Here is a 25,232-nt window from a genome sequence, read left to right as displayed (position 1 = left end):
TCAGAATGCCAAACCAGATGTTTAGTGATTTATTCTGATGTATTATTGGATACTGTGGATGACAAAAGATTGGGCTGAGCACTCTCCTTTCTGCCTATGAAGTCTTCCAAAGCTTTTCAACATTATTGGTAGTACAATAATTAGCTAATTCCCTTAATTTTGGAGAGGCCATATCAGCCAAAGCAGAAGGAAATCGATGATTAAGCTTTATCACAACATTTTTGTAGGCTGCTACCTTTCCTTTTGCCTCTATTTTTAAAAGGATGTTCAATGTGCTGGATATTTTTTAAAACTCTCAGGGAGAAGATTTTCAAAACAAAATCTGGGCCAAACTTTCAACAGACTCAGCTCAGAAGAAGGTGCTGGATTTTCAAGGTCTTTGCTGAACAATCTGGCCATCAACGTTGCCTCAGTGATCTGCTGGATGCTGGGCTCCACTGAACAACAGTCTCTGCTTTGTTTCCTCCCCTACCTCTTTTAATATTTTATCTCCTGTACTTTTTACCCAGTGATAGCTCCTTGTTTGTCCTAAATTCCACTGCTTCATTCGTTTGTTACAAAGGATTTTGCACCATATAAGGAGTAAAAAAAAGAAGATAATAACAATAACCACAAAAGCAATCCTCTATGTGATATCTCAACCCCCTTCAAGCGTAGTGTGGGCGTGGTACAGGGATCATGCTTGGATGTCCCGTTTTGCACTTTGGAAAGAGAAAGAGGGCAGAAAACTCTCTGCTTCTTTACTGCCGCTACTGACCCTTTTCTTCTGAAAATTCCCTGGAGTAATTTCAGGAGTTACTCACCTATATGTACTTAGTTGTCTGATCACTAGCCCAGAGCTATTTAGAGGTGAATTGTGGTTCTCACACAGATCTCAAGTCAGCAGGTAAGAGTACTTGTCAGCTGAGTCATTTCTGCTAGCTTTGCATTAAGCACCACGGCTGGAGGGGACGTACAGCAGAATTTAGGCCAAGTAGGAGGGCAAAAGCTCAGCAACACTCAACAGCAAACTCCATGCAACCAGGTCAAAAAAGCAGGCAGAGCTGAAATGAGAGCATGTCATAGCTGCATGCGAGAGGATCTGGCTCTCCCCATAGCCGTGGAAGCAGGATTATCTCCACTGGCATGAGGTTGATCTGAGGTGGCACTCGCACAACCTGATGGGATGCCCACACGTGAGCAACAGCACAACAGGGAGAGGACAGGCAAGCCAAACTGTTCTCAGAACCACACTGTACATCCCAAAATTGCAACCTGTATCATGTGAACTGCAAATTTTATGCAGAAAACTGAAGGGAGGAAAAGGAAAGAATGAATATCAACATAAAAATGCATCAAAATAAACTGCTCAGGACAGGGAGAGCAGAAAAGGTGGGTATTCAAGACACCCTCTGGTCTATTTCCCAAACACATTTTCTTTTCCTCATTTGAATGTGCAATCAAAAAATGGCTATAAAATCACTCCAAGGCCCACCTCAGGGTTCCTGTCTGCTCAGAGGCCCACGGCCCTGATGCTGCAAAGGGGCAACAGAAAGAGATCACAAAGCGTTCCCTGCAACAACCAGCTTAATTTTCCTATCTGTTTGATTGCAATTCCTAAAATGAATAATCTCACCCCACCCTTTGAAAAAATTACTAAACTACCCCTACAGATAGGCCCCACCTAAAAATAATGGTCCAGATCTGAAATCCTCACCTCTCTAAAATTCAGATTCCGGATTTTGTTCAGACACATTCTAGAGATACGGTGGTGTCAGTGATAATGTGGCAATGCTGGCTCTCCAAATGTCCCTCCCCAAAGCTTGGGGGAACTTGAGGTAAAAATCCAAGCTCATTTGAAAATTGCAGGGAGGTTACAAAGATTTCAAAGCCATGCAAAATCCAGCAGTAAACACAGCCAAGCTACCACCCAGCAAAGCAGCCTTCAAAACAGGCTGCACGTTCAAAGGGCTTGTAGGTTTTGCTCGCATTGTACATCTTCCTGATAGTCTCCAGCAAGAGTGGGGAATGGCAGCACTGAAGCACAACAGGAAAACACAGGCACAAGGCAGGGTCCCTGCAGCCAAGTCCAGCCTGTAAATTTGGGCAGCTGACATTACAGATGTCTTCCCGTTGCCCTGTTGCTAAGACTGGCTTTTCTGAAAAGACAGATTGAGACAGGTCAGTGGGCACACACAAAACACTGCTCAGACACCCAGAAATATATTGGGTCAATGAACTACATCAAGACATGGGGATGAGTTACTGGTCACCATTTAAGAGATTAAATTGGTGCTGTGTCAATAAACAAACAGTAAAGAGATGGCAGAAATCCTTTTCCCTTTCCACCTCTTCCCTTTGCTGCTGCTTTTTCCTCTGTCCCATTTCTAAGCCTTGGTACCAAGGCCCAAGGTTTTAAAGCAGCAGAATGCAAGGACCACTGGAGGGGATCAATGCTAGGATCAATTTTCTCTTAATACATGATCACCCATTCCAGGGAGAAGGGAGAAGGCAGGATGAAGAAGGCAGGATGAAGGCAAGAGCTCTAAGTCAGCAACCAAGAACCCACATCAGCCCCTAGGGTGTAAAAGGCTGCAAAGTTTCCTGATAAGATGAGGCACAGCCAAAGAAAACAAACAGTGTTGTGGTATTCCTGCCTGGGAGGCACAAATTCTCCATCACCTCCAAGCTTCCTGAGCCCCCATCAAAACGATTAGATTATAAAAACTGCTGAAACCAGAGCTTTTCAGGGAGGCCAGTCAAGAAGTCACAGCACGACAAAAAAGTAAGCGGAGGGTGTTGTAGGGCGGGAGCCCTTCTTCCCGTGGTGGCTGTATATTGGCATGTATTAAACACAGACACAACAATAAGCAATAAATCACAGCCCAGGAGAAGTGCCAGGTGGAATGCACTGGAGGAAATTAAAACATCCTTCTCGATACAGTTCAGTATTGAAAGAAATACAAAGGAGGCCAAGTTGACTTATCACCTACATAGCTGGGATGCTAAGGGGAAAAAGGGTTCCAACATTTGCAGCTGAAAAATTTGCAGTTGAATAATTTCCTACCAAAAAGAGCTTACCTTAAAAATTAATAATAATATCACAAATATGCTTTTAGACAAATAAATAAATAATTGCATTCCTTGGCTTTCCTAAGTTTTCTTCTTTTTTTCCTCCTTTCAAATGCACAGTCCCTCCACAAGACTCAGCCGTGGGGCAAAGGATCCATTACAATGTACACCCGTACACTACCTAGCCAGCATCCGAATTCAATAAATTCTGACCCCCCACATCGCCAAACTTATGCACCCACCATGCTGTCAGGGGCCCCTATCTCGTGTACTTTGGTATAGCCCAGCAGCTAGCTTAAATTGCCTAAAAGTACCATGAAACTAGTCAATGGAGGAAGAGTTTGAGTCTCCATCCCCCAAAGAGCTGGACTGCTTCCTTATTTCACTGAAAAATGCCTCCGGAAAGTTTGTTTTAGAAAAAACCAGCATTGGTACACAAGCTTCCCAGTAATTTCAGCCAGGACTCAGTGCCATACAATGCATAAAACTGAGGCTGCTTGTGGCCACCAGCGTGCAAGGGAACCTCTTTGAAGCCAGATTTCTGTTTTGCTGGGATAAGCTTATAGTAGCAGGGGACTGCACTGCAGCCCTCAGGTCTTAAATAGATGGAGCTCCTGTGAGGAACCCCCACCCATCTGCCCTCCAGCCACAGCTGCTTTTTCCCTTCTTGTCCCTTTTTCAGGCAGTTGAGCAAAACTCCACCATTTGAGTTTTAATGGAAGTGTCATACAAAGTACTTATGCAGGCTGAAAGTGGGACGCGATCTATAAATTACCGGAAAGCTGAACTCAAGATTAGGAAAAGAAAGAAAAGGAAGAACTCATTTCTCTTGAAACTGGATCATATATATGTATACACACATAAATATTCTCAAACTGAAACTCTCCAGGACAGCCTGAAGAGGACAGCTGTTATGTTCTACCTTTTTAAGTCTCTGCTTTTAAGGGCTGAGGACAGGATGGCATTTTCCAGCTGTAGTTGTCTTTCTCTTACTAAACACTTCTGTGTCAAACTTACAGTAATGACCAAGTTATATTTTCTGAAAGGGATAATTAAGAGGTTCAGCAAAAATAGAAAGAGCTAGCATTTTTATATTTAGGCAGACATTAATTTAGTACAAGGATAGGTAAACTCTACTTGTTGAAAATAAAATGATGGTGACATTTTCTATATCAGTTTTTTTGGCAAGAGAACAGCGATTTAGACATTGCTAAGAAATTCCCTCCTCTTGTCTAGCACAGAGGACATGGATTTCACACAAAACTCTTGTAAAGAAAAGCAAGGCAAAAGCGAGAGAGGAGAAGGAAAAGTACTTCTAAGAGATGTAAACAAGCAATTACCCGCAGCAGACCCCACTGCACGCTCAGGGAGATTATTTGAGTGTATGTCTCAATCAGTTGGTATCACACTCTTTCACCTCCTAATGGGGGGATACCATTTGGATGCAAAAAACTTCTACACACATTTCTGGGTGGAAAACTGCTCTGGAGCCAGGGCTGACAATTAAAAAAAGTCTTTTTTCCCACTCCCTTTAAAAGATATGATCAAGGCACAGAATCTATCCAGGTGCAAGAGGTGTCACACATAATTGAAATGAGCTATTGGGTTCCAAAAGCAGTAACAAGTTGCCAAGGAGCCGAGCCTTGCCTCATCAGACATTTGAGAGGTGATCACTCAGATAAGCCAGGATAGGCTGGCTGCAACCCAAATTCAGAAACCTGCAGCCATACAGCCAATAAGAACCACCAGCAAAACACATGGAGTTAATCAAAGCAACACTGAAATGTCAAGTTAAAAAAAAAGAAGTAAATATTGCAAGTCCTTCCATGGTAAACACACAATTAATTTCTGATGAGGATTAATTAATATTAAAAAAAAAATATTGCTCATTCTCATTGCTCCTGTCATTAATTTATCTATCAGGACATGCACTTCCAACAGTGTCTTTTGTCTTGTAGTGATGAAAAAAAGCATTCTAAACTGAATCAGACTGGAATATGCTTCCCTGGCGCTTTTCTTTTTAGGCTGAAGTGGAATATATCAGAGCTGTAAATTTGCTTACCCTTCTGTTCTGTACATGGAGCATCTCTCCAGAGGAATTTTTAGCACTCCATTATTTAAGCCCACAAAGAGTGACCTGTCGCTGTGCAGGATTTGGAGACTCTTGATTGCTTCCCGTTGTCCGTCAGGGAGGATCTGCATTTCCTCTAAATAACAGTTCCTCAGGCTCCTGTTAGTGGTAGAAAGGGCCTTCAAGATGGTACCATACTCTAATGAAACAAGAAAAAAGGCACAAGTAAATCTTGGAGGCGTTGACTTCATTTCATACCTGCCAAAAGAGTGAAATAATAATGTAATCTTTACACAGCTGCTTTAAACCTAGTTCTGGATCACTTGTTGCCCATGGTAGAGAGAGCTCCAGCTACATGGTTACAATCCTCAGCAGTTCTCAAACATCACAGAAACCATCTGTGAATGCATTTTAATGGGAAACCAGAAGGATGTGAGCCATCTGGAGAGTGAGTACCTGGAAAAATTTCCCAGTTGGAGCACTGAGGCAGAAAAGCGTCTGGTCCCATTACCAGTGAGTTATACAGCAAGGTGACCTGAGATAGCAGGGATCATTTCTTGTGCCTCGAGTCTGTATTTCTTTTGGTTTATGGAGCAGATCAGTGTGATTTGATGCCATGACAAATGACAACAGATGCAGTGGCCCTGCTGGAAATCTCAGAGGCCTCTGTAATGACTGCATGGGTCATGGATCTAATTGATCCTCTTCCTGGAAGATGCCATCCTGCCAGGTTGACAAGCGGATGTTATGGCATGAGCAGTGAATACACAGAAACATATATGTTTGTGCTCACAGTGCTCTGACCTAAACAATTTAAAGATCTGATGAACTGTGGAAGATTTGTGCTGGGGAAAAGGGGGCAACCACACCATTATTCATTAAAACCCCGAAGAGGTCTGTCAGCCCCGATTGTTCCTGAAGCTTAATCTTTCTATCCCGATAACTTCTGTATTGGTGCCAAAGCTCAGCAATTCACAGTGGTGGGGTTGGCTGCCGTGCAGATCTTCTCTTTTACTTAGGAGGGCCTTACGTGTGGAACAAGTTTGGGCTCGGTTTGTCTCAGGACTGGGTTTGTGTTCAGGGCTGCCTCTGGGCAGAGCTGTCTCTACTGAAGCATTTGACTAGTTTAAATGTTTCAGGTCCAGCAGAGCTTACTCTTCAGTCACCACTAACCAGGGCCAGAATGCAAACATGAATAAGGAGGTAAGGTTATGGCAGTGGACATTTCTACACAAATGATATGAGGCAGAAAGTATCCCAGTTTTCTCTCAGGCTTTGTAGCTGGACTCCTCACTTAAAATATCGAGATACCAAAATGGCAGAACCATGTTGTATTTTTATTTAAGTACAATCTTCTCATCATAATCAATGTCCATGGAGGCTCCACAGTGGGAATGTTACTAGAACACATCCAAGATGATTGCTTTTGAAGTATGTGGTGGTAAAAGTTAGATAAATTATGACACAGTCCTGGAAGGTGGTAACATGAGAATGAGGCAATGACTCTGCATTCAGATGTGAGATTAAGCTAACACTTATGGAGCCAATCCATCTTATTCTAAAGGCAAAGCTTCTGCAATAGAGGATAACAACATTATACCCATGAGACTGGCCATATGCTCTGATTAATCAAACTATTTAATTTAACCTCTATCATTAGTATGAATATGGGCTAAAGCAACCATCTATAACTCTTTGTCCTTCTTCAGCATCTTTCATTTATCCACGATATCTGTGCTTTTCAGAAAAGGCAATGTGTCCTGCTAATTAGAGGATGGCAGTAGAAATCAAGAGACTAAATCATATACTTAATTCTACCACTGGCTTGCTATGCTACCACAAAAAAGCACTTGCCTCAGCTTCCCCTTCTGCATTACATTTCAGTGCATGCCCATTCCCGAAAGCACTGGGAGTCATACGCCAGTAGGCACACGGAAGTGCAAAGAAAGAAATAATTAAAACCCTGGGCAAGCCTGGAGGTTAAGTATTGTTATTGCTTATTTAGAGATGACTATGTCATAGCGCCGAGAGGCGACTTACGTGCACATAACCACAGAGCGACCTTTGCTCTTCCCCACTGTTATGTATTAGTCTGATTAGTTGAAACATGTTTTTATAAAAGGAAGAAAAATGTTATTGCTGTTTTTAAACACAATGTAGATTTATGGTCTGCTCACTTGGGACTCTGCCTCAAGTCCTCCATCCTGCTTTTAATTTACTCAGGCAAACTAATTTCCATGCAGTTTTGTGCCAAAATGATATTGAATGACAACTGTGTAATGATGTCACAGCCGGGCTACTAGGGCTGTTAGGTCTACGAGCAAGTGGAAGGAACTTTCTCAAGCCCTGATGCTCTTACCTGTCCCAATATACATCACGTGGTAGAGAGTATCCTTCCCTTGAACAATATCAACCACCAGTTTGGAAAATCGAATGCTGTCCTGAGTCACGTACGGATCTACAGTCACTGGCTGCACGACATCGTTCATCAGGAACAAGCGCTGTGCATCCTGCAGGACCCTCTCCGTCAGGTTCTCATTAGGGCCGTCATCACTCAGCGTCCCACACTAAACATGGAAGATTGAACTTCAGCACCTGCATTTTGTCCCCACTCCAGCAGCCCAAGACCAAACCCTGAAATTCTTCTGGAAACCCATATCCTGTTGATTTCCTGTGGAGATGGGTCTGTGTGGGGGTCACAGGATCTGGCCCTTAGCCTGATCTTAGCTCCTTAGCCTAGCTTTGGCCTGTAGCCCACTCTTTATAAATGTTTCTCGCAGCTGGTCCACTGACCAGTGATGTGGTGTTTCATTCCCTTGTGATACCTGGAGCCAGCACACCAGAAGGGCAAAAGGCATTAACAAACTGAGGAGGAAAAGAAAGAATTAAAGTTAGCTGTAGAAAGATGTAAAGCTAACAGTGGAAAGAAAGTTTTTGTGGTAATCCTTGAAGCATTTCAAATCATCTTCAGGCTCTACCTGGCATCTCAGTCTGTACAATGCATGAAAACTGGAAGTTATAAAACCTAAAAACCAGGTTGGTTTTGCATCAAAGAACCCAACTCACCACACCGCTTTTGTGTGGTATGCTCCCTTTTGAAGACCCATCTGGCTTCATCCTAAGCAAGGCAGGTTAGCCACTAGCTCCCCCCTCCCCCCACACAGCTCTTCTATCCTCACAGCGAATGGCAGGTCAACCGATGTCCATCCATCCTCCAGCACCAAGGGTTGCACTGAGATAGGACTCAATGCTATTGTCCATCCAGAAAAGGGGGGCGGGGGTTGGGGAGAAGAGAGCTCATCTACTGTCTTTTAAACACCAGTGTAAGTCCTACCAGACGGATGATGCATTTTAAGGCCTGAGTTTCTATCTCACACTAATCTCTAGAATCCAGCATTTTCAAAAGCCAGTGCAAGATTATACTCTCCATGCAGTTTTGTGGTCCATGTCAGCAGCCAGGGCTGGATCTTCACTCTTCCCCACAATGCCACACGTGGTGGGCAGAAGATTTATTACTCCAAAAGACAGCTGGGTGACTGATTATTTGTCCTACCCAAGGCCATGGGAGTCAGCGGTACAACTAGAATTCCTGCCAACTCCCATATTCAGTCCATGGACAACTTTGCTTCTCACTAATCATAGAATCATAGAATAGTTTGGGTTGGAAGGGACCTTTTAAGGTCATCTAGTCCAACCCCCCCTGCAATGAGCAAGGACATCTTCAACTAGATCAGGTTGCTCAGAGCCCTGTCCAACCTGACCTTGAATGTTTCCAGGGATGGGGCATCTACCAGCTCTCTGGGCAACCTGTTCCAGTGTTTCACCACCCTCATTGTAAAACATTTCTTCCTTATATCTAGTCTAAATCCACCCTCTTTTAGTTTAAATCCATTACCCCTTGTCCTATCGCTACAGGCTCTGCTAAAAAGTCTGTGCCCATCTTTCTTATAAGCCCCTTTAAGTATTGAAAGTCGCAGTAACGTCTCCCCAGAGCCTTCTCTTCTCCAGGCTGAACAACCCCAACTCTCTCAGCCTTCTTTCATAGGAGAGGTGTTCAGTCCCTCTGATAATTTTCGTGGCCATCCTCTGGACCCACTCCAATAGGTCCATGTCTTTCCTGTGCTGAGGACTCCAGAGCTGGATGCGGTACTCCAGGTCGGGTCTCACCAGAGTGGAGGAGCGGGGCAGAATCACCTCCCTCGACCTGCTGCCCATGCTTCTTTTTATGCAGCCCAGGATACGGTTGGCTTTCTGGTCTGTGAGCTTTTCATCTACCAGTACCCCCAAGTCCTTCTCTGCTGGGCTGCTCTCAAGCCTTTCATTCCCCAGCCTGTATTGATACTGGGGGTTGCCCTGACCCAGGTGTAGGACCTTACACTTTGCCTTGTTGAACGTCATGAGATTCACATGGCCCCACTTCTAGAGCTTGTCCAGGGCTTGTCCAGATGCCCTCTGGATGGCATCCCATCCCTCAGGCGTGTCAGCTGCATGGTGTCATCTGCAAACTTGCTGAGGGTGCACTCAATCGCACTGTCAATGTCACTGATGAAGATATTAAACAGTACTAGTTCCAATACGGACATCCAGGGGACACCACTTGTCACTGATCTCCATCCAGACATTGAGCCATTGACCACAACTCTGTGGATGCAACCATCCAACCAACTCCTCATCCACTGAACAGTCCATCCATCAAATCCATATCTCTCCAATTTAGAGAGAAGGATGTTGTAGGGGACCGTGTCAAAGGCCTTACAGAAATCCAGATAGATGATATCACTAAGTGATGCTCACACCTAAGTAATTTCACTACAAAAAACCCCACAAATTTCTTTTTCTTCATTTTAGGTCCAGGTGTTTGGGCTTTCCTTGGAAAAGAAGTTAGTATACTGTGAATTAGGATGTCGATTTACAGCACTCCAGCTACAGTGTACAAATTTCCCATGTGCATACTCTCACTATGCATCAAAGCAACTCTTTGCAGTGTGGCTGCCTTTCTGAGGTGCACCATGCAGAGCTTCTCTTATGACATGCTCAAATGAGTTGACAGGAATTTAGCTCACATATACACAATAAATATGGATCCTAACAGCTGATGTACTAAGCGCTACAATATTTTGGAGCGCTGTGAACTAAGTGAACAGGGTGATACCAATTCCCGCCACCTATGAACATGGCCACTTTTTTATCAACTTTAGCATCTTCCTGAGTAGCCAGACTAAGGAAACATCAGTGGTTTCTTGATGTATCCTCAGGTAGCTTTTAATGTTTTTTCTATTGCAGTGGTCTTTGTAATATCATGACTGCCTCATCCCAAGTTCTAAAGAGTTTTTAGATATCTCTCTTCTGCTGTCTCCTATACTCCTGGTTTACACTACTCTCTTGCTTTGGATGCTTTTCTCCCCAATCACTTTCCTTTCTAGACCATTACTGAAGGAGGAGTCCCAGTGGCAGGAATGTCATTGTTGGTTTTGTTTTCTCTTCTCATCAAGTCACAGATAATCCTTTTTGTCTATTGGCAGCCCGTGTGCTGACACAGCATCCCTCTGGTTTGGTTTTATTTTGTTTTGTTCTAATTTCCTGATTATCTGCACTGTCCTGATCCTCTATATCCTTCAGTATTTCTCCTTCCTCTCTGCAAGAAAAAATCTGGCATCCTTCCCTCATTTTCCTTTGTGAACACTGAGGCAAGAAATTTAATTTAATTTTTTTTTGCAATATCTGCCTCTTCTGTTGCTAAATTACCCTTGTCATCTCCTAAAGGCCCTTCACTGACCTCTTGTTCCTCCTGTACTTGAAAAACATCTTAATCTCTTTTGCAATCTTCCTTTTGTCCGCCACATACCTCCTTTTCCTTTCCTTATTTTCCTCTGACTCTTTTCTTTCATCTTACTGCTGCAATCTTTGCACTCCACATTTTGTCTGATACTTTTCACTACATGGAAATGCTTTCCAAAGTCGTTTTCTATTCCTCCTGGGTTAGCCCAGCAAGGGACAGAAAGTCCTTGATTCCCAGTTAACCTTAATATTCCCTTTAAACACCAAAAAAAAAAAAAAAAAGCCTGGCCGTGTTTGGCATGGCTGAGCCTTCAGCGAAGCTTTTTTTCTTGGTTTTGAGTGCACCAAGCTGAGAGGGTGATCAAGAGCCCAATCCTGTCCCACCTTGTACAGGTAGAAGCCCACATTCAGGTGCCATAAGGGAATGCAGGGGGAGAAATCAGGTTCCTCAGCAGGAACCCAAGCTCATCTCTGCCTGCAGCGTGGGCCTGCCTCCCATCTGCTCTTGCTGTGATTTCAGGCAACTGCAGAGTCCTTTTTGGAAGGTCCTTGACTTCATCAGCTTGAAGGCAGATGGCATTTGCAGGCAGCCTCAACACCTTTGCAGTAATAAAGGGGAGCCAGATTCACACAATCTGGCTGAAAGGATTCACCATGGGGAAGCGAGGACTGGAAGACAAGCCCATCCTCCCTAGGATTCCCCAGGTGGGAAGGGACTGAGCTGTAAAATGGTCTCATTCTTCAGGTGTCTCAGGTTTGCTGGGGCTGACACAAAAATACTCTGCACTGACTGAATTTAGGCATAAAGCAGCTGAAGTTGTTCTATAATTTTCAAATTGGCCTTAACTCATAATCCTGGAAAACTTCATTAAAAAAAAGATTTTTTAAGATGAGAAGGAACCACTATAACCATCCTCATGTGTCTTTGTCCACCAGTTACTGCTGTAATGTGTCCACAGCTTCTGGCTGAGCTACTATGTCTCGGAAAGACATCTGTCTTGCACTCAAACACTGGTAACCTCAAGGGCCCTATCAAGTGATGAAAAATTCATCACATCCTTACTCAGTCACAGTGGTTAATTACCTTTCGTGTTTAAAAACATAGGTTGTCTCCATTCTAGTCTGATTTTGTCCAGCTTCAGCTTTCAATCCTTCCCAGTTTCTGTGGAAACATGTTTCTATGTCCCCTTGTGAGGATCACATTCTCAGAGTTCATATGTCAGTGATGAGCATAACAGAGATTTAAATTATTCATTACTACCAAAAATCTGAACATTCTTATTATCAGTAAAACCATTTAATTTTTGCCACTCCATGCCTCAATAACATGTGGCAAGGAGTTCCACAGAGTAAAACACTCATAAACATGGAGAAATACAATTTATCTGCACCATGGGTCTACCTGGAAAAATGAGCCCCACACGAATCAACCCATTGGAGTGACAGAACATAAAAGGGACAGGAGTAAACTGAAGAGCAGCAGCAGTACCTGGAAATTAGGAATGGGGTTTAACGTTGGAAGCCAGGCTGATCTTGGGTTTTCTTGGTAACGGAAAGGGCCATTAAATGCCTGAGTAATGGCACTCAGATTGAAGGCACACACTGCTGAGGCAGCTATGCTGTTTCTGGAAAAGGGGATAAAAAAATCAATTTAATCATTAGAACATTGACATTTTCATCATAACAGACATCAAACTCCACTCAAATAAAATACATGTAAATTGCTAGGTAGATGTACAGTGATACGAATCTCACAGGGGGTAAAAATAAACAAATTCTACAATGCAGATGGCTTGCATGACAATTTTGAGAATGAATTTTAAGCTTGGTTTTAAAATGTTTGTGATTTAAGGGCCATGGAAGCAGTTCTGACAAGAAAGGAGAATACAGTTTAATTTGCATGGATTATTTGTGTCTGGTTTTATTTTTATTTTTTTAACAACCCATCTATCTTTATTGGTTACAAACAACCTAATTTTTAATCTCTTGGTGTTTCTCAAGGTTAAATTCTGTTTCTACAGGCTCCTGAAATTTTCAGCTATAAAGTATATCTCCTAACATTTTTTATATATATATATATATATATTAAAAATGCAGACATGTATGCACACACATACAGGGGAAGGGAGAGGGAGACAGTGCAAACCAGGCTCGTTGTTACAGCAGCTCAGCACGCAAAAAGGTCTTGCTAATACGTGAAAGCCCCTGTTTTCAATGATCACAATTCACTTTGTGTTCCCATCTGGGAATAGCATCTGTCTCAGGCAGACTGCTCACCATGCACGCACCAGCCAGCGGAGGCACAGCTAGGGAAATGCCACTGTAGTAAGGACTCTTTGGATGGGAATTTGTTTTAGGGATGCTCCACTACGCAGTCAGACTTGCACGCAGATCACTTGGCCTTCACTGTCTCATTTCAGTCACGCAGGACCCATTTCTGCAAGGTCCTCAGCAGGCTCAGCTCCTTTTGCCTCAAGAGGGTTGGAAGGTGCTTCCCAGACGGCAACAGCACCTCAGAGAAGCCAGCCCAAAGAGGGACGTTTGCTAAGTGGTAACCTGAAATTCAAACCTGCTCCCAGCTCTCCCTTTCTCCCCTGCTTTTTTTTTTTTAAAAAGGAAAATAACAACATTTAGAGAAAAAGAGATCAGAATAAAACTAAAAATAGGGCTAGCACAAGAGACTGACTCGTCACGGTGCCTTTTAAATAACTCAAGCCCTGCTGTATGTATCTTTCTGCTAATTAAAGCAATTTGAATTCTCTGAAAAGAACACTTTTTTTTTTACTAAACCAATAATTACACTCTCACAAAAAAAAAAAAAAAAAGCCTTGTTCCACAGTCCCAGACTGGAAAGCAGAAGAACAGATTCTTTCACAGCATATTTCTTCCGAGCAATACAACATCAGGAAGAACTTCTTGCTTTGCCTTCCCATTTTCTGCTCCTGCTCCTGCCCCTTCCATCACCAGAGTGATGGAGTAGCTCACTTTGAACATGTCAAAGCAACGTTGGCTGAACCTTTCTCCACTTTTGTCTGAACACCACTGACGCAGTGCATGCTCACAGACGGCAGCTCTTAAGACAAAGGTAATGATGGATGACAAATGCCTTCAGGCACACATGGGAAAAAAAAGAATGAGAAAGAAAATGAAAAAGGAAAAGAAAGAATAAAACCCTGTAGTCTAACAAAACCACTTTTTTTTAAAAAAAATTAAAAAATAAAGGTTATTTTTAAGGCCCTGCTAAGGACTCCACAGTTTAGCCCATTCCGTTTGCTAGAGAGGAAAAAAGAAAGAGGTTTTCCATGAATCTGTGGCCTGTTTTCCTTTCCATCTGTAGCCTGGCATATTTCCCATCCCTCCCTATGAAAAGTTTGATCCCAGTCTCAAGCCAGTGACATCAACTCGTGCAGCTGGCCCCTGTGTTGTCCTGGTGTGAAATGCAGCTTCCTTTATTCCCACCTCCTACTTCCCGTGATTAACTAGATGGTTTAGAGAATGTATTAAGTTCAAGGAGGTTTTAGCATTGTCTCCATTATCTCCCAGAAAAATTTTAATAAAAACTTCTTAAATATTTCATCAGCAGCTTCCCCAAAAAGCTCTCTTTCCCACTGATTCAGCTGGGTATAATATAACATGAAGCAATAAATCTGTAAGTGGGTGTTACCACAACCACTTCGTTATAAGATGACCCTAAATGCATTTAACATTATCCTTCCAAAATAAAAATACCTTTAAACAAAAATATCATAGTTTTGTGATGCATCGGTATTCTATTATAGAGAAACTCAGACTGGAGCATACATCAACCCTCTTTGGTATGCAGAGCTCGTGCAGCATGATATAAGTCCCAGTGGAAGTTAAAAGAATAATTACCATTATTTCTCTAGTCGGATGACAAATCGGAACATTTTCTCTTTGAACTCTCAAAAGAACATCATGTTGTAGACCCAAAACGCTACTTGATCTAACTTCAGCTATTATCAATAACTCATTTCTTCAATTACACAAATGTTAGATATTATATTGTCCTCCGAAGATACAAGAGAGAATGTACACCCGTAATGTACAAAGAGTGACTTAAGTGTAACCCAGAGGAGACAGGTAACACTCATCATGTCTTATGTTAAACCTGGGAGACAGAAACAGCAGACAAGAACATTTCCAACCAGAGGTAGCCTATGTCTCCCCCCTTCTATTCCAAAAACTATACTAATTTGATAAATACAATACAGTTATTAATAATTTTCGCATTTCCAACTTCTGTTCTTGGCTGGATGAATGGACAAATGGATAGATAAAACATTATCACTATGGGCATAGAAGTCATCTCTGATCACAAAAAACAAACAAAAAAAACCAAAAAAACCCCCAAACCCCCCATCATCTCAAATGCCCAAAGCAGTAGCTAGGTTTTCTTTTAATGTTCAGGAAGTTTGGCCAACATCCTTCAAATGTTTTTAGAGAATGACTCATGCTCCTTTCAATCCCAGGGCAGATTTTCCCCAAAGTCCACAGTCAAGGTACAGTGCTCAATCATGTTTATTTTTTCTAGTTGCTTCTCCACTGGCTCACTTTTGGCTGAGGTTGGCCATGGTAGTGCAGAAACAAAGCATGGAAGGTGGATGAGGGTGGCCAAACACTTACCTGCTTCTTGGCATTTACAGAGTAGGAATAACATTGGGGGTCTGTTGACTCTCATCATGAAACTCCCAACAGTGCTTTAGCTCAAGAAGTTGGGGCTGATGCTTTGTGACTTCAAGGGCTGAAGTTCAAGCCCTGTCACACCAGCAACTGACACATCAAAATAGGAAGGCCTGTACTTCAGTGGGGCTTCACTTCTTTGAATTGCTGTGGGCTTCTTGGGACCAGGCCCTTATTCATATTGAACAGTACTCCATTGCACACGAAAATCACAAAGAAGTTGGCTACCCAGCATGAGAAAGGCACTCTGAGTGTTTGTCATGTGGAGTAACTAACTCAGTTTTTCATTCTCTAGTTTACACATCAGGATAACACCCCCTTGGAGAACATGTATTATTGAAACTCAATACCACGCAGACTGGTTATAGCTTAAAACTTATTGTCCTAGCCTTGGGCTTCAGAAAAAAATTATCAGTTTTCCTGACTTAAAAATATATGAGTTTTTTAATATATTTTTTAATTAACTCCTCTTCTCCTTTCTGCTTTCACAGCTACACTAAATCATTCCAATTACAAATTTTTTTAATATCAAGCCAAGAAAAGGTGATTATGAAGTTTCAGAAATCATGCCTTCCCCTTGGAGTTCCAATGCTGCTTTTGACTTGTGGACCTCAAACAGGCTGTAGCGGAGGTACAGTCCCCCTTGGAAATGTCAAATGCTGTGTAGCCCGCATGACCTTGCTTCTATAAAGTTTTGTTCAACAGCAATTTATGTTGGTTTCAGTCTAGGCTGTTGTGATCCCATCTGCCTCATTCTCCTCCTTCCAGTCCTTCTGTCCCAAGCATATGTACCTGTCCATCTCATGGGCCAGCCCCAATGTCTACTCAATTGTGTCAGATTGTCCAGGTAGTTAACCTGGCTGAAAATTAATTATGTTTTTCTGGTGGGACATTTTTAGACCAGCTCTCTGAACTACACAAGCAGCATTGCCACTACAAAAAGTCAGAAGTCTGTCATAGCCCAGGTTTATATCGAATTAAGTTACCCTAGAACTTCACAGTCACCTTTTATGGACTCCAGGTATCTATGAACCATGGATTAAAAACATTGTCCTAAAGGCTATGTTGCCATGATGGATAACACAGACCTATCTATTCCTTCACGTTAACCAAACGATCTTTCAAAAGTGAATCCTCAGACTGCCTAAGAAATCAGGATATTGTCAGTCTCAGACTGCTGAGGATAGAATAAAGGTCTTAAAGCCAGTGCAACTTACACATTAGTAGTGAAGACACCATAGATCAGATCTTGCTCAGGAAGGTAGAAGGTGCTTTGCAATTCATTATAATAGAAAGGGATTTCTCCAGCACGGGAACAGTTCAGCCTGGCCTTCATGAAAGTTGTCCATGTGTCCTCCAGCAAAAATCTCCCTCCAATATCATTTTTGCAAACCCTTGCCACACGAGAATACACTGTTTTCCCACAGTCATGTTCTACTGCATTCTCACGGAAGAAGAAATAGGTGAACAAACCGATGTCATAGGCAGCAATAAAGTTAGGCTCTGAAAAACAAACATTTGAAGAGATTTATACAGGTCAGAAATCAATCCGTGCTCACTGACTTGCTCGATGCATTGCGCCGCCAGCTCCCTTTACACATGCTGTCAAGGCTGGGGCCACAGGGAGTTTGGAGTCAGCAGAGGACATAAAAACAGTAGATGGGAATAATGATATATGGGGATACAGCTCTATTTCCATTTTTCAGATCTTCGAAAGATGCCCTTTGTTTCCCCACTTTTTATTGGCAAAGCTGCTACTGATTTCAGTGAAAGCAGAGTTCAACACTTTGCATATGCATGACTATTCTCTGTAGCTATACTCATTTTACAACATAAAGCCTTCCCATTGGGTTCCTTCACCTACTCACTTCTGAAGTGCACCTTATGATGTGTTAAATATGCTGCGTGCACCCGCCCAATTCTCCAGACTGCTGCACTGAAACATTCAACCTACTCTCCCAGCTCAATCACATCTGGCTTTTATCACAAAGCCTTTCCAGTTTCTAGGCACAAAAGATTATCTTATGTCTGTAAAACAAAACCATGCCACAGACTGACAGTATTGAAGCAAGTTCTCCTTAATTCTTTTTCTCCTAGAATTATTGTTATTATTTTCACAAGAATTGAAAAGAACCTGGAATTGGTTTTGTAATGAATATTTTAACTGAGTATTTAACAAAGCTTTAAAGTGTACGGTCTTTTATCCCAACAGTTTTTTTGGCAAAGGGAAAAATTGGCCAATGAATAATATTTGACTAAATGACAAAAACCCTGTTGGCTTTACAGGGCGCCTTTACAATGTTCATTTCTGAGTAACGCTCAAAGGAAGAAGAAAAAAGGAAAGTACAGAATTCCTTTAATGCTGCAGCCCAGGATTGAAAGGAGAACAGAGTTGTGGCGGAGGGATAGGACGGCACTCTGATGCTGCTGCAAGACAGGTTTGGGAGGTAGATGATGGTACAGAAGGAAGGGCACTGCAAAGCATCTCCCGTCAAACTTTCTCCTTCAGACCAACAGTGAACTTAAAGGAACCGTTGTGATCACTAATCTGACCTTCTGTCTAACATGAACCAGAGAATTTCACACTGTAATTCCGCCATCAGATCCTGTAACTAACACGTGAATTAGACCACATCTTTCAAAGGAGATCTGATCTTACTGAACAATGTCACATGGCTTTACATCCACCACTTTCCTCTGTGACTTGTTCAAATGACTAAAGATTGGCCCAGGTGCAACCTGTACTTCTTGTTCCATTTGACATTATCTGGTTTCAGCTTCCAATCACAGGCTTTTGTCATGACTTGTCTGCTAGATTAAAGAACTTTATCCTGCCAGACATCTTCTCTTGATTCAAGTACTTCCATATCATGAACAAAACACCTTTTATCTCCTTTTCAGAAAGATAAATAAATTAAACTCCTTAAGTCTCTCACTGTGAGGCAGGCTTTCCAAGCTTCAAATCACTCCATGGCTCTTCTCTGACTCATCTTTGAGTTTTCTGTTTCTTGTTGAAAAGTGGCCAGAACAGGATGAAATTACTCCAATGTCACCAACGCTGCACAAGGTTAGAAATCCAAGAGTCATGTTAGTTTTTCCAGTCACAGACTAGAAACTCAGTTTCTGTTTGTCTTTCCTTAAACCCCCTGTTCCAATGTGACTTCCTTCCGAATTCTTCATTCGTGCGCAGACAAGAGGCACATATTTCTAATGAGTGTATACAGGTTATGCTGCTTCTTGGTCCTAATTCAGTCTTGCCTGATGAATTCCTTCTCCTACAACTCCGGATCTCCATACTGACTTCAATATGCCTGCAGAAGCCTAGTTCAGTCTCATTAAGCTCCAGAGAGTGCACAGTTCCACTGCTAGTATCTTTGATTGAAAGGTCCTGAAATCCAATAGAAAGATTCTGAGTATCTTGCCAACTTACCTGGGTCAAAGGATAGAGGGGGAATATTGGCGTCTCCATCACTACAGTCTGCTCAGACAAGATGTGCTTTGCCCCAGTCAGAAGGTGGGTGGGGAATTTCTCAGTGCAGGAATTACAAATTAGTTTGCTTGATGCAGGGTATTATCACACTGGGGTAGCAGCTGCTTTTAATAACTATAAATCCACAACAGCATGGGTTGACATGGAACATAACATGCTGTGAAATTTCTCATTTTCGGACTGATCTTGCACTGAAACCAACCATCTTCAGCCGAGTCAGTGGAAGTAGAGGGGGCTTAACACTGCGCAGAACTGGGTCAACAATATGATGCTTTAAGTTGGTTTTGATCTTCAAATCTTTGAGTGGTTTTCTTGTTAAAAGGATGTATTGGGTCATCTCACAAGACAAAGACTCATACATATGTTAAGTAGCCTGTAAGACCCACTTTCTACATTCTAAATCAACTTCTCTCAAATACTTCCAGGCTACTTTAAAATGTCTTCTAAGCTGCATTGATTACTGCACCAGAAGCCCTTCCCCATCGTAACTCTGGATCCCAATATGAAAACAGAGGGAAAGATTTACAAGCCTGCCAAGTTGACTTTAATACACCTCTTGCTCAGATAGGACCCACATGACTTTACCATTGAGCCATTTGGAGTTGTATTGTGCTGTCCTAAGTGGGGGAACATTTCCAAGGCTGCGGTAAATAGCAGGATCCCGTCCAGAGAAATCAATTACAGTTGCAGCATAGAGTTCGCCTCGTGATGTAATCACAGCTGTTGAATTATGCCGAGGGTCGTATGGGCACCGAGCCACTCCATTAATTCTGTCAATGATTTTGCTAAGATTTCCTACCTGTATTTAAAAGGAGAGAGGAGAGAATTTAAAGAGCATCTGCGTTTCTTACTGGTGTAGAACATTCAGTTTGCCTATGACTACCTACGAGCAAAACCCCGATTTTAAAAAAACAGGCAGCTATAAGAAAGTAATGCCAGCGATGACTGTAAATTGATCTTTACATCCATCATTTGCCAATGTAAGAAGTTGTGTCTGAGCCTCACTGATCCTATTGCTTTGTAAGAAGGGTAACTCCCCTGCCAACAAAGCCTGTAGGCCCCAACCCACTTGGTATAATCAGGTGCTCCTGCTGCTAGCACGGGTTTCTAATCTTCCATAGACACCTCCTGAATGTGTACTGGCATTAAAAAACATAAAAATAAACATTGCTCTGGACCTGCTCCTGCCTCCCTTGAATCCAAAGGGAGTTTTGCCATTTATTTTAAGGAAACCTTTAAGTATTCAGCTCAGGAGGTGCTCACAGCTAAACCTGTCTATATTCCCCATTTTCAGCAGCATACCCAAGGTTTACATGAGCAGCACTTTGTCCAGACCCAGCTCACCCATAACACAAGTTTTCTGCTCCCCACTTACAGGTACACCCACTGCCCCAAAGCAGCCCAAAGGGACCCAAAGAACAAACCCAAAACTATTTCAGATCAGCTACATTTGGAACATATTCTCTGCAGCCATGATGCCCTGCCAAATGACTGGCCTTCCCCAGAGCACGTATCCAGCCCTTGCTATTACTACAAAAGAGGCAAAACAGACCTGTCGACTGGAACACACCGGTGAAAAGGCATTGGTACCACAGGTAAAAACCTTCTTGCCATAAACAATCAGCACACGGACATAATTTTGGCACTCTTCCTGTAGGGACACAAGACAGAAACAAAGGATTTTTGAAAAGGAGACTGTGGGATTATTTATTACATGAAAAAACATACCTGTATTGCAGCTGGAATACACCTTCTTTAGCTCTAACTCAGACTGAGGTTTGTTGCATCAAGCAGTGCACAACTGTAGGGAGCTAGCGGTCTAAGGGAGCAAGCCCAATTTGCTGGTTATTTCTCTAATCATAGCCTGGCACAGTTGCTGGATAGGATGTTATCCATCAGGTTGACTCTGTAGTAGCTACACAAGTGCCTCTTTCTGTGCTCTGCTTAGATTGGAGGAGGAATCCTCGTTCTTTTCACGATGATACTTCTGACCTATTTTACTCAGTAATGCTGCAGCTTAGAAAACGTTACTCATACACAAACTACAGTGAAGGACAGCGGGTCCGTCTGCACTATAATTCACACCAGTGCCAGCAGGAAAATAGCAAGAACTTCTCTTTAATAGGCCAGGCTGGTCAGGAGAATCTCGTGCTTGAACAGGCTATTACTTTCTGCCTCCCACAAGACTGTGTGCTCAGGATTTTCCATGGTAGAAGGATTTTCTCTTTCAAGTTGGGCCAGTGAGAAATAGCAAGTCTCCTCTTCTCAACTGCATGATCATTGCTGGTACAAATAGGCAACTCCTTCCACATGCCAGTCCCCAAAGGTGTGGGGCTCCAGATGTTCCACGCTGGGGTAGGGGTGGCAGCACAAAGCTGCACTTGGCTTTTATTTTTTTTCAGAATATCTCCTTCATGTTGTTGGAGAGAACCACAGTCTCTCTTTTTCCCCACAGCCTCATATCCAGAGACCTGTGGACTGCAGATCATGCTAACAGAGCATCTCTGAGGAGTTAAGCTATGGGGGAGGAAGAGGCCACATAAGGCAGGGACTTTCTAACATGACACACAGGGAACAGGAGGTGTGAGACTCCAGCGTGCAGTTCCCACAGGCAGTGCAAGAGGCTTGAGAGCCGCCTGCCCCAAGGTTCATCCGAACAGCCCCGATGAGAGATGTACTGAGAGCCTGGCACCAGCCTGCCTGCCCTGGGCTCTGGGGCCACCTCAGAGGAAAGGATATGAGCAACAGCTAATGACTGGCACCCACAGGGCTACAAGAGAAAAAAGTCTATTATATTCTACTGTAAACAGGAAAGGAAACTTGTTAAAAAATAACAACCTTGGCTGGGTTATCCTGGCTCCTTTGCTTTCCTCCCTCCAATAGATCATGATTTGCCACTAAGCTGAGCCTACAGCTGCAGATACCGCTTCTCCTTCTTGAAGCAGCAATCATTCTGTGAACTTCCCTGTCTCACAACACTCCACGCTGTTGATCATTTCCCTGAAGACTTCATTTGCAAGATTCAGCACTGTTAAAACACTCCCTATCACCTGGAAAGGAAGAGGCTTGCTTAGCCGCATTACATGCTGTACGGAAATCAACTCATTGAGGAATGGTATTTAGCAAAAACCCACCAGCGTTAGCCACAGGTAAGCGACTGCACGGGCGTGACATGTGGGGCTTGCTTTTGAATGGAAAAGATCGCAGGGACTGCACTCCAGAGCCAGGCCAGGAGCACTCGCCCAGCCCAGGCAGAGGCTACAGAGTGCCATGGAGCAGGTGCTGCCAGTCTTGAGTCTCAGCAGGGGCATCAGGGATCAGATACATAATGCCTGGCACCCGAAAATGAGAGCTTAAATTCATAGTTGTGTTGATTCAGCACTTCTTATTTCAGAAGCAGATCAGTCATGGTGACTGTGCATCAGTCTATCAAATAGGACCTTGAGAAGCACCATCCCACCTGCTGTGTGTTGAGAATAGAGGTCTCATTGCTTCCTTTAACAAGACGAAGGGCTTGCCAGCCTCTCTGCCCTCCTCTGTCATTGTTACGTGATGCTGTGAGCCCTGTTAGTTATTCCCTGCCCTAGAGATGTCTGCATTTCATGAGTGGGTTAAGTAATCCCTCTTTCTATAAAGCACAGTTATTCAGTCCCACATAATATTAGGATCACTATATATTTAAATGCAAAGTACTAGAAATTCTTGACAGCATGCTATAAAAAAAAGGTATGGGCTCCTCTCCCAGTGGGGCTTTGTTTTCAGAATATGATTGATTTGGCATCTAACCCTGAATACAGCTCTGTACCCAAATTTCACACAATAAGAGACTACCCATCTGCTCCACCTCCACTTCCACCTTTCTCTGCTTTGTGCAGAGTCTGAGCATAGCTTCTGACCTAAACCATCTAATACCATTTATGTTGCTAGACCCTTTCCTGCCTAGGTACTTCAATATATTCCTAAATAAAACACTGTCCTCCAGAAATCTAAAATCCTAATTTGCAGAATTCTCTCCTTTGCACAGAACTATATTACAGATTAACAAACTTCAATTTCTATAAAAATCTTCACAGCTGAGAAGATGGCACACAAAAAAGAATTTCTCTGCGACGTCATGTGCTGGATGGTCTTCTGGAGTATGCTGGCAGTGATGCATCTGTTGCACACTTTACTCCAAGGCACAGTAGCCTGGGTTGGTAAGGATGCTGGAAGCTGGTAAAATACTGTGTTATTTTAGCCTAATTAAGCATGGTTTTATTTGTACCCATTCAGTCCAAAGTAGAAGCTATTTATTGAAGCAGAAGACAAACCACACTGAGCAAATATATCTGCTGCTGTCTGAACCTGCACCAGAATATTTAATCTGAGACTTCCAGCCCATTCCCAACTGTGGCAGCAAAGAGCAAAAGAGCACAGTCAGAATGGATGAGGTGTTAGATTGGAAACACTTGACAGCTGATACTTTTCAGGGAACTGGATCCACCAAGCCCACTAATTATTTCATTGGCTGTAAGAGGCAGAAACTGGGGTGACTAGTGGATGTTTTCTACTCTACTTAAATAACGATGCTACTAAACGAGGACCATATCCAACCGTAGTTGTTCCTGTGAATTAACTGACTAGGCGTTTTCCCTGGACCTGCCTTACTGATGGTGGGAACAGCACTCCACGCTCCTGGAGGAAGAGCAACAATAACACATACATTTCATCCACTTGTCTTAAAGTAATGTATACAGCTTGAAGTAATGTTCTGAAACAGATGTACATGATCTATCTTACCTGCCCTGTCCTCTCAGCTGGGTGAATCAAAACAAACAGGTGCTAAAAGATTTTGCATGGTGACACACTGAGTCAGAGGAGATCCTGAAGGACAGCAACACAGATCTATCAGACCCCACCTCTCTAGCCTGCCTGGCCCAAAGAGGGACACTGTGCTTATCTGGTATTTCTTATTGCTGTACCCACTGCCAGTCATGTCAGTCTATGAAAACCTCCAACAAAAGCAAAGAAGAAACCGAACCACTTAAATGCTCCAGCCTGCAGGATTTTTCTCAAGGCATTGTCAGTGAGATTTACATTAGACCCTCTTTCTACCCTATTCTCAAAATAACTAGCAAGGAACAGCCTCCTCTCTGTGTTCTTTAAACCAGCCTGGATTTGCTCCGAAAAGTCATTCAACACACTGCTCTCTGCAACAATTCATAGCTGAGGCAACTGGTTAGTAAAATGATCCCCTACAGAAAATAGGAGCTATTTAATGCAGTTTCTTCCATGTGACTGGAAAACACGAGGTGTGCAGGAGGCAAAATTCAGATGGGCTTTAATATAACCAGAAAATCTGGCAAGCTTGAACTCAGCTCTGTCCAGACGAGACAATATTTGGATCCTGCTCTCACATTATGGAGCAGACAGTTAAATCTGTGTACGATCAATCTGCAAATCTCATCACCAGAAGATATTACTGGGATCAAGAGATTAAGCATTTAAATAAAGGGGGAAGACTGGGTATTTATATGGTTAATGAGAATAACTCAGTTATATTAGTTGGGATTATTATTAAATACATGGCAAAGCTGATAAAAACCTGTGGCTCACCGCCAGAGCATTAAGCATATCTCTGATTTTCCTATGAACTGCATGTTACCCTCTTTGGGGTTCTTGCTCCTTCCTCAAAATTACCTGGTACTGGTCCCTTTTTTGAGATAAGGCCTTACATTGAGCAGATACCGCTTTTCTCCAGTCTAACGACCCTTGTTTTCCTGGACAGGAAGACATGACTTCTAATGCTCAACCCTACGGGGTGCAGGGTCTCACAGTCACTAAGAGAATGAACTTCTCTGAAGCCTATCCTCATTTATTGCAGTTTTTTCAACATTTAGATATAAACGAGTCTGTCTGTGAGTGCTGTAATGTCCGCAACTGTAGCAGGACCAGGCCTCTTTCTAGCTCATACAGATGTCAGGCTGCTTTGAAAGCACATCTCAAACTTGAGAATCAGGAGTGCCCTGTTACTCCCTTCATTCATGTGGACAGATCAGCAAATGGAGAGGTAGAACTCCTGCCGGCTTTGGTTTGAGGTAAAATTCAAAAAGACATTTTCAGGATGCTGCAAATAAGCCTGCTGTAGGTGCTTCTTGAGTC

The 25,232-nt window shown here is 42.8% G+C and overlaps 1 protein-coding gene across 1 annotated transcript in view; it reads right to left on the bottom strand.

The window, feature by feature from the left end:
• SEMA5B (semaphorin 5B) overlaps nt 1-25,232 on the bottom strand; it is a 132,736-nt gene that overhangs the window by 46,024 nt on the left and 61,480 nt on the right. Inside the window, exons 5-10 of the mRNA XM_059820123.1 lie at nt 20,644-20,742; nt 19,677-19,890; nt 16,819-17,104; nt 12,390-12,525; nt 7,482-7,689; nt 5,114-5,321 (exon numbers count right to left, since the gene is read on the bottom strand). Of these exons, the coding sequence (XP_059676106.1) occupies nt 5,114-5,321; nt 7,482-7,689; nt 12,390-12,525; nt 16,819-17,104; nt 19,677-19,890; nt 20,644-20,742 (1,151 nt within the window). The remainder of the gene's footprint in view (nt 1-5,113; nt 5,322-7,481; nt 7,690-12,389; nt 12,526-16,818; nt 17,105-19,676; nt 19,891-20,643; nt 20,743-25,232) is intronic.

This window comes from Gavia stellata, chromosome 8, assembly GCF_030936135.1.
Source record: "Gavia stellata isolate bGavSte3 chromosome 8, bGavSte3.hap2, whole genome shotgun sequence".
Lineage (NCBI taxonomy): Eukaryota > Metazoa > Chordata > Aves > Gaviiformes > Gaviidae > Gavia > Gavia stellata.
The sequence above is the reverse complement of the archived record's forward strand: the minus strand, read 5'-3'. Positions and strand labels throughout refer to the sequence as shown.